Here is a 10,346-nt window from a genome sequence, read left to right as displayed (position 1 = left end):
CTTTTTACTACCAAGATGCAGTTTTTTGAGCGCAAGTTATTCCATAACGGATACAAACAATAACTGTCCCCGAAGAAATGAGACGTAAACAAAGGAATTACCATCCATATTACAACGTTATTGCTTCGTTGGACTAAAAGTGCTCTATGGGATGTTGTTCAGTGGACCCTTACCTTTCTAACTAAACTGGGATTTACAGCTGTGGATGCGCTTATGACTCGTTACTACGATGAATCTGATATGTACTGCATTTTGATTATGCATGTTTTGATGTGTACTGCTTACACAAATTTAGCAAATACATTCTTTATAAGCTTTCCATTGAAAAACAGCGATCTGTCGTCGATGCTTGAGGCTTAGACCTTTAGAATGATATATAGTTTGTCAACATTAATTAATCATTTAATCTATTCATAATCTATTCGTAAACATTGACGCGTGCAAAGAGCATTCAGTGCGCCGGCATCCAGGTGTGGGTTAACAGGTTAACTCTCTCTTGAGGGATGAGAGTTGAGCACCTACTTCCCGCACCTACTTCCTGCCTCCCTGGTTAGCTGCCTCTGCAGAAGAGTGTTGTTAGGCTTCCTCTCTTTATAGAGAGTCTATCTGCTGAGGCCTCCACTCTTTAGAGTCTGCCTAGATAGCAGTTCCAAGTTGTTAGGCTCTCTGTGAGCCTCCTTGGGAAGCTATCCTGAGCATAGGACATAGTTAGGCCTCCTCTGGCTTTAAAGAGTCATTATGCCGAGGCCTCTGTCTTTAGAGCTCGGCCAGGCAGTAGTGTCAAGTTGTTAAGCTCTCTGTGAGCATTATTGGCTAGCTGCCTCTGCAGAGGATCATTGCCAGGCTTCTTCCCACTATAGAGAGTCTTGCTGAGGTCTCCACTCCTCATAGCTCTGCCTGGGCAGCAGTATCAAGTTTTTTGGTACTATGTGTGCCTCCTTGATAGCTATTCTTGACTAGGACATTTGACTAGGTCACTTTAGAGTGTCATCATGTTAAGGTCTTTGTCTTTGGAGCTTGAATTAGGGTTGTGCCAGGTTGTTAGGCTCTCTGGGGCCTCCCTGGTTACTAGGGACCCCACTAGGCCTCCTCTCGCTTGAGAGTCTTTGCTCCACTCCTCAGAACTCCATCTGAATAGCAATTATGAGTGTTTAGGCTCTGTGTGAGCCTCCTTGGAAGCTGTCCTGAGTGTTGAACGTAGTTAGGCTTCCTCTCACTTCAAAGAGATGTCATACTGAGGTGTCCCTTCTTAGAGCTCGATTAGGCAGTGGTAATGAGTTGCCGGTTCTGTGAGCCTCCATAGAAACTCCTGGGTTGAGAGCATTTGTTAGGCCTCCTTTCACTATAAAAAGCCGTCCTGCTAAGGCCTTCACTCCCCTGAGCTCCACCTGGTTATTAGTGCCAAGTCATTAGGCCTCCTTGACAGGCATAAGATGTTGCTAGGCTGTGTCTTGCTTGAAAGTTATTATGCTAGGCCTCCATCCTCTGAGCTCAGATAGCCTCCTTGGCTACTGCCTTTTACAGAGGAGTGTTGTTAGGCATCGTCTCACTATAGAGAGTCTTTTTTCTGAGGCCTCCACTCCTCAGAGCTCCAATGGGATAACAGTTGTTAGGCTCACTGTGAGCCACCTTGGGAGGTTGTTCCATGTGTAGGGTGTAATTAGGCCTCCTCTCGATATGCAGAGGCTTCTATCCTTAGAAGCTGACCAGACAGTAGTGCCAAGTTGTTATGCTCTCTGTGAGCCTCCTAGGCTGCTGCCTCTTCAGAGAAGTGTTGTTAAGCTTCCTCTTGCTACAGAGTCTTTTTGCTGAGGCCTCCTCTCCTTGGAACTCCACCTGTTCAGCAATGTCAAGTTGTTAGGCTCTCTGTGAGCCTCCTTGATAGTTATTCTTAATGTAGGGGCAAATGTAGGCCTCTGCATGCTTTAGAGAGTACTCTGTCCTTAGACCTCAGTTAGGCAGTAGTGTCAAGTAGTTAGGCTCTTTGTGTGCCTCCTTGGTAACTGCCTTTAATTTAAAGAGTGTTGCTAGGCCACCTCTCGTTATAAAGTGTTGTCCTTTTTAGGCCTACACTCCCCAGAACTCTGATTGATTAGCAACTCCGATGTAAGCCTCCTTGTAAGCTGTCCTTAGTGTTGAACATAGTTAGGCCTCCTCTCACTTTAAAGAGCTGTCATGTTGAGGCCTCCGTTGTCAGAGCTCCGGTCATTGACTGTACTCCCTTAAAGGTGTTCTGCCCATGGGCTGAGCTTCTTTTTGACTTGGCCCTGCAGAGAAGAGAGAAAGTGTGCATGCCGGGATTTTCTCAGATAGGGTATGCTCGGGTTTTGGCCGCAGGGAGTTAAGTCACGACAGTCGCTGGTGCGTACCTTATAGGGATTGGGACTTCAGTGTCAGCCATTTAGGCACTCATCAATTCAGCATGGCAGAGTGGGTATTTTGTTCCCCATAATATCCAGATGCAGTGTGAATTCCCATTTTTAAAGGGAGTGTCTCAGGTTACACATGTAACTTTAGTTCCCTAAGAAGGGGAACGAGTCCCATTGCCTTGCTTCAGGTGTTCCTGCGCATGTCTTCTTCAGAGAAGAAGTGGATGATGTGTTCTACAGGCACTCTTTTATACTCATGGTCACACTGGTAGTGACTATTGCCAGCCAATGTCAAGTTCATTCCCCATAGTGTGCACTAGAGGACACAGTGTCTTGTTCCCTTTCTCAGGGAATCATGGTTACATGTTTAACCTGGGCTGTGTTTCTCAAAAGCATCATAAGGTAAGTTGATCATAGATACCATTGGTGGCAATGCATCTACGATCTATTTAGGCTTACTATGTTTTTGGGAAACACAATGATATTTGTGGCTTTAAAGCAATATTTTTTATAAAACACTAGGCTATAAATAAATGTGACATGATTTGACTGGATAGTGCTGAATTGCAGAGCTTGTGGAAAAATATCCACGTCGCTATTATCAGATGATTTATTGACTGCTGTTTTCTCACCACTGCTATTTTGCTGCATGCTTATTTTGTTATTGAGAGGAAAGCATGCAGCACATATTTACATGTTCATCTAAATGGCACTCTCATCAGTGTGAAAGCCAGGATGTTTGTTATAGTATAGCACTGCAAAGGTTTTTAAACTTATTTTTATTAAAAAGCAAAAAACTAATAAGAACTTCACTGTTATTATATCACACAAAATGAATATTTGCTAACTCAGTTTCTCACACACCTTTTTAATTTCTTTTCCTTCGGCTTTCACCGTGGACGAAGCGGAGTCCAGCCCGGGATCGTCACATGTGGTTGCCACAAGCCCGCACGCCGCCGCTCACTCTAGCCGCCGACCTCTGCTCACTCTAGCCCGCCGTGTGTGATGCTGTGTTTCGTTGTGAAAGCGAAACTACTTTGTTTGGCCTTCCAAAAGAGGACACGACTAGAAATCAGTGGTTAAGTTGTATTTACAACACTGTTCCAGAACAGTTCAACCCAAATATTCCGATGTGTCCAGCGCATTTTATGGAGGACTGTTTCCTGATCCTCTGAGAGTAGACTACAATGCCGGCTGTTCTGAATCACTTTTCAGGCCGATGAGCTTTGTAAAAATCGACGCGTTTCAGAAAGGCGGGGCATAGAGGAGAAACAATAATTTACAGTATGTGGAAAATAATGTGTTTTTTTAAGCTTAAACCGCATAAACACATTTCATTTCACCAAATACACAAAATAATGTTATTTTTAGCAACATCATATGACCCCTTTAACTTCGATGTTTACTGTGCATTTAAACTATGTATAAGGTTCACAACTTCATTATAACAATATTTGAACTCCATAACCTTAGACCTATTGCTCATTGCACATATTCTCAAATGAGCGTATCACAAAGAACATTCTGGGTTGAGTGAGCGGCCTTAAGCAGACTGAGCGAGTCACCTCCGCTCACATGCTTTGGTATATACAGTTGTAGCCATACTAATGGTGTAACAATAATACTGATAGACCAATTCATATACCAATCAATTTCTGTGAACTATCTGGGACAATATACAGCCCTATAGACAAGGTATGATGTGTTTAGCATGCCTGTACCTTTCATGCCAGGGACACCAGGCCGCCCAGGTAAACCCCGTTGACCTTGCAGCCCATTAGAACCAGATAAACCTGGGAATCCTCGAGAGCCATGAGGACCTGGTGGCCCTGGAGGCCCTGGGGGTCCCACCCGTGTGTAGCAGTGTTCACAGCTTCTGTGATGACTGTATTGGCTACTCAATAGTAGAGCAGGAATCTCAGCTGTAACAAAAATAATAATATTAATATAATAAGATACAACATACAAACATAATAAACATAATAAGATATAGGCATGCCTCTGGCCCAGAAGCCTTTATTTCTACTGAATATGTACATCCTGTTGTTGAAATAAACTTTTTTTCCACTCACCAGCCAATTTGGGTCCTAAATTTAGCTATAAACTTACCAGCTATTGAGAACAGAAATAAACCAGATTTTAAAGGTCATTCAAATATACTGTATTTGTTATTTATTATTAAATCTACTTCTGAAAGACTGAATTGCTTTCAGTTTTACTACAATCAATCACTGTTTGTGCTTTTTGTGGGAGTGTTGTGTTCTTGTGTTGTGGGAGTTGCCTGGCCACGGATCCAAAATTTCAATGCAATGATCTTCACTCTTGCTGGACGTTTTGATACCACCTCTGCAATTCGCTTTGGCATGCTGGATATTAGCTTCTGGGCCAAATCCTGACTGATGGCGATCCATTTTTTGCCTTATTAGTTCTCGGAGTTGATCACAATTTGTGGGCTTCTGCTTGTCCACTCGTCTTTTGAGGACTGACCACAGGTTCTCTGTGGGATTGAGATCCGGGGAGTTGCCTGGCCACGGATCCAAAATTTCAATGTAATGATCTTCGAGCCACTTCTTTATCACTCTTGCTTTGTGACATGGTGCTCCATCATGCTGGAAATTGCACGGATCATCACCAAATTGCTCATGGATCGTTGGAAGAAGTGGCTCTTGCAGGACGTTTTGATACCATTCTTTATTCATGGCAGTGTTTTTGGGCAGAATTATGAGAGAGCCCACTCCCTTTGTTGAAAAGCAACCCCACACATGGATGGTCTCAGGGTGCTTCACTGTTGGCACAACACAGGACTCATAGTAGTATTTACCTTTTCTTCTCCAAACAATCGATTTTCCAGATGTCCCAAACAGTCGGAAGGGAGCTTCATCAGAGAAAATAACTTTGCACCAGTCTTCTGCTGTCCAATCCTTGTACTTCCTGCAGAATTTCAGTCTGTCCTTGACGTTTTTCTTGGAGAGAAGAGGCTTCTTTGCTGCCCTTCTTGACACCAGGCCGTTGTCCAAAAGTCTTGGCCTCACTGTGCGTGCAGATGCTCTCACACCAACCTGCTGCCATTCCTGAGCAAGCTCTGCACTGCTGGTCACACGATTCTGTAACTGACTCCTCAGGAGGAGAGGGTCCTGGTGCTTGCTGGACACTCTGGGACGTCCTGAAGACTTCACTGCAGTCGAACCTCTCTCCTTGAAGTTCTTGATGATCCGGTAAATGGTTCTTTCAGGTGCAATAGTCTTTGTAGCAATTTCCTTGCATGTGAGGCCATTTTGATGCAAAGCGATGATGGCTACACATGTTTCTTTGGAGGTAACCATTGCTAACAAATACACAATGATTGGAAGCGCTTCTTCCCTCCTTTTAGCAATCAGTCTGCTCTTACAATCTAATTAGTATGATAGTGATTTCACCTGACTAGTACTCATTCACACTTTTACATGTGCTGCTGATATGATTAGTCAATTAATGTTAGCTGGTCATTTTGTGTCAGGATCAAAAAACAGTGATTTTTTTTTTTTTTTTTTGTGACAAGTTAATTTTTTTGGCCAATGAAGCTTTTAGCAATTATTTAAAAAGCATCTGATCACTCTACACAATAATCTAGAAACAATGTGAATGAACACCACAACAATAATCTAGAAACAATGTGAATGAACACCACAGCAAACTTTGCAAAACACAAAATTTATGTTACTGCCAAAACTTTTGGCCATGACTGTACTTGCAAGATGGAAGGAGAATGAACAGATCGTGGTTGGGATGGGATGCACCTTTGATAATACCATTCTCCCTTCTCAAGAAACAATTCTTGTATGTTCTTCACTTTTGGCAATTGAGTACTGGTGATCTACTGGGCAGTTTTCACCATTCGCTAGAGTGCCTTATATGGTCCGATACTAAACAATTGCCATACAACATTGAGATGCAGTTCATAAGTATACTCTTGATGATACTGCAGTCAAAATCAAACAGTATCCTGGGATAAAAATTTGCTTTCTTAAGGCCTTTCAGGAAATAAAGATGCTGCTGTGTTTTTTTTAAAGATTAATGAGGAGTTCATGGACCAGATGAGATCATTGTAGATATGAACACCCAGAAACAGGAAGCTTAAAACACACTCCACTATGACTCTATGGCTGATCTAAACAGACATTGCACATGGCTCTTAGTTTGTCCACAATGAACTCCTTGGTCTTCTGGATGTTGAGGACCATGCTGTTGTCAGCACACCACAGAGTCAGGTGCTGGACTTCATCCCTGTAAGCCATCTCATCATCTCTGATTAAGCCAACAACTGTGGTGTCACAACAAGCCGACGGTCAGCTGCCAGGCAATGTGGGGTGGTTTCTGAGTGTCAGTTGGCTTTCGTTTTTTTAGTGTGCTCCGCACCATTGGCTCTAGTCACCTCCTGGTATGGAAGAGTTATGTTCTCTCACACAAGCGCAGAGCATACACCAGGGGTTCTCAACCCTGGCCCTTGAGGCCCACTTGAGTTTGATCAAGGTTGGAGCTAAACTCTGCTGAAACCTGAAGGGTCAGAGTTGAGAACCCCTGGTGTACACGCTAGTTGTCTGTCAGCTGTAGTCTGTCCAGTGTGTTCAAGTGCAATTTTTTTTTTGCCCTGATGCAGGCGAAGCAATGTGAAACCACAGTTGGCTTTCCTCAGCGCTAGCACTTTGGCGTCAGTTTGGTGTGTCCCCACCCTTAGAACCATGAACAGAGACACAGTTATGAGTGAAGAGAGTGTAAAAAAAGAGAGCTTATCACACAGCCTTGCAGCAAACCAGTGTGCATGTTGAGGTTATCCAGATTAACAGGGGGTCTGTAAGTCAAAAAGTCTAACGCCCAGTTGCACAGTGATGTGCTAAACTTGGAGACCAGAATTGAGAGGATCACAGTACTGAATGCTGAACAACATTGGCTACGTTTACATGCAACCAAATAATCCGTTTGTAATCGGATTGACGGCTCAATTGGACTGAAAAGCCTTCATGTAAACACCTTGATCAATACGATTGAGCTCGATCAGAATGAAATTTCGATCGGATTGAAAGGGGTTGGTTTATTCCTTTTCTAATACGATTGAGAGTGCATGTAAACACTCGATCGAATTGAACCCCGAAACTGAAAGGAAACATGTGCAATGACGCAGAAATAACTTAATGATGTATGACGCGCGGAATGAGCGGTTCTTCCTTTTGAATAAAGTGTTGTATAAATGTATGTCCTGTCATTATAAAACTCTCCTTTCACTCGGCAACTGTGAAGTGGAGCAGACCTCCCACCAGTCCTTGTTTTGGATACTCATCCACAGGCAACCGTTTTGGGCGCGGGGAGGGGCATTTTTACTGCGTGAAAAATATGAGCAGCATGGCACAGCGGTTTATATGTATATTTATTCATAAATGGATAAATATTAATTCTGCTGTTAAAAACAAATAAAGAAACCGTGTAGGAGAGTGGTTATTATGTGCAAACAGTGAGAAACTCTATATTTGTGCAGTGTGCACATGTAAAAAAAAATCAATTCCGATTTGAAGCTTGTGACATATAAACGCGCACATCAACCCGATCACTTTATTTAGCGTTCATGAAAACACTACATTCAGATTCATCAATCGGAATGAATTCAGTCTGATTTAACCAAAAATTGGGCATGTAAAAGTAGCCAATGTGACATAAGAGTTGGGACTGTCCAGGTGGGTCAGAGCAGACTTGAGTGCCATGGAGATAGTGTCCTCTGTTGACCTATTTGTGCAGTAGGAAAACTGGTCCAGGGCAGTAGGAAGAATGGCTTTCAGATGTGGTAATACCAGTCTCTCAAAGCACTTAGCAATGATAGGGGTGAGTGCAACTGTGTGGAAGTCATTCAAGGCAACAAGGACAAGTTCCTGTGCCAGGGACAGATTGAAAATATCCATGAAGACCTCAGCCAGCTGACTTGCACGAACTCTGAGCACACACCCAGTTATTCCATCCGAGCCACCTGCTTTCCTTAAATCCACTGTGCTTAAGGTATTATAAACCTCAGTGGAGGAGAGTGAGAGGTGTAGTGCACCAGGTAGAGGATCCGCTTTAGATGTTATCTCCTTGTTACCCTGGTTGAAGCAAGCATTAAAGTGGTGAAGCTTTTCGGCAAGGGAGGCAGAGCTGAATGGGGGTAAAGAACTGGGCGTCTCAAAATCTGCAATAGTCCAAATGCCTTTCCACATACATTGGGGGTCAGCGGAGATGAAGTGCTCCTCAATTCCCTGTTTGTATGCATATTTAGCCTTGATGATGCTCTCCTGGGTTTGGCTGAGCTTCCTGATCTCCAGACCTGAAAACTGCATCTGTTGCAAACCTTTATACCTTTATGTATATTGTCAATTGTATATACGTTGTGTTGTTTATACTGCCTTGTTACAGAGACTTGAACTTAAGAATTTCACTGCCGGTACACCTGTGTACATGATGTGTAACAATAACGAGATTTGATTTGATTGAGTGTGATGGCATGTGCAGCAAACACTCTCCAGTCTGCTTCTCATTGACATTGACTACCAGTCTATGCTGGGGAAGTAGGAACAAAGAGAGAAAGACTGTCCCAGGTGGGAAGGGGGGTGACCCTATAGGCATCAGCAACATTAGTACAGATGTGGTTCCAAAATTGTATGTCCTCTTGTTGAGCATGAAACTTTCTGATGGAATCTAGGAAGTATATAGTTTGCAATAATTGAGGTCCCCAGCAACAATAAAAGCCCAGTCTTGATGTAATGCCTGCAGCCTACTGATAGCAGGACGGAGTACTTTTATGGCTATTTTATCATTTGCGTCTGGTGGTACATATATCACAGCAGCAATGATGCATGTAAACTCAAGTGGTTGGTAAAAGGGCCTGCACTTAATAAACAGGTAATCCAAATCCATAGAGCAGTGGGTGTCAACAAAGGTAAGAGTCAGAACAGCATGACTTATTCACATACATGCATGCACCACCTTCCTTGCTTTAACCTGTTGCCGCTGCAGTTCTGTCAGCCCTGAAAACCATGTGATCATCCAGTATGCCAAACAAGTGTCCTAGAGTACCCTGAGAAAAGTGACCGTTTCATCTTACACTAAGACACAACCTGCAGAAGTGAAATGCATGGTTGTTTATCCACATACACACAGTAAACACATTAAGCCATTTCCAGAGCTCATATCTGCAAAATATAGACTACTGGGAAGTCTGGTTTCATTACACCAAGTCAATCATTTTGGATTGACTTGAGAGAAGATGCCACCCTCTCCTCATTCCCTGCATTGTTAGGCACTTCCTCCCAATATGACAATGACTAAATATATTTTCCAAGTATCTCACCTGACAGTAACACTATACACAATTTTGTAGAGACAAGTTGAACAACACTCAGAACACTCAAGGAGATTGTCCTCGAGGTGTTTAACAGGGTAGATGTGACCGTTTGTCATGAACTTGTATACTCAATGCCATGAAGGGTCAGAGCAGTATACTTAAAAGTAATGAAGGACACACTGCATAATAGAATATTACTACTACTTAACCCTTCATTTAAGCAAAACGTACTTATTTTACAGATATTGGTGTGTGTGTGTATGTGTGTGTGTTGGTTTATTAAATTTAACTTTATATTCAGAGGGGGTGTACTGAATTATGCTGTGTAATATATACATTAGGACTATCCATTGATTCAACATTTTACAAACAAAATTTATAAATTCAATATCAATATTTATGTACACTACCTGTCAAAGGTTTTTGAATAGTAAGTTTTTTAAAGAAGTCTCTTCTGCTCACCATACATTTATTCACAAATACAGTAAAAACAGTAATATTGTGAAATATTATTACAATTTAACTATTTTCGGACTATACTTACAACTACGGTATTTTCTATTTAAATGTATTGGTAAAATGTGATCAAAGCTGAATTTTCAGCATCATTACTCCAGTCTTCAGTGTCACATGAT

General features: G+C 42.4%; 1 protein-coding gene across 1 annotated transcript in view; it reads right to left on the bottom strand.

The window, feature by feature from the left end:
* The window catches only part of LOC107751240 (collagen alpha-1(XXI) chain-like), a 48,383-nt gene that overhangs the window by 7,805 nt on the left and 30,232 nt on the right, over positions 1 to 10,346 (bottom strand). Inside the window, exon 18 of the mRNA XM_016566914.1 lies at positions 4,091 to 4,291. Within this exon, the coding sequence (XP_016422400.1) occupies positions 4,091 to 4,291 (201 nt within the window). The remainder of the gene's footprint in view (positions 1 to 4,090; positions 4,292 to 10,346) is intronic.

The sequence above is a fragment of the Sinocyclocheilus rhinocerous genome, unplaced genomic scaffold, assembly GCF_001515625.1.
Source record: "Sinocyclocheilus rhinocerous isolate Xijiao unplaced genomic scaffold, SAMN03320098_v1.1 scaffold552, whole genome shotgun sequence".
NCBI classification, from domain to species: domain Eukaryota; kingdom Metazoa; phylum Chordata; class Actinopteri; order Cypriniformes; family Cyprinidae; genus Sinocyclocheilus; species Sinocyclocheilus rhinocerous.
This window is presented reverse-complemented; position numbering and strand designations above follow the sequence as displayed.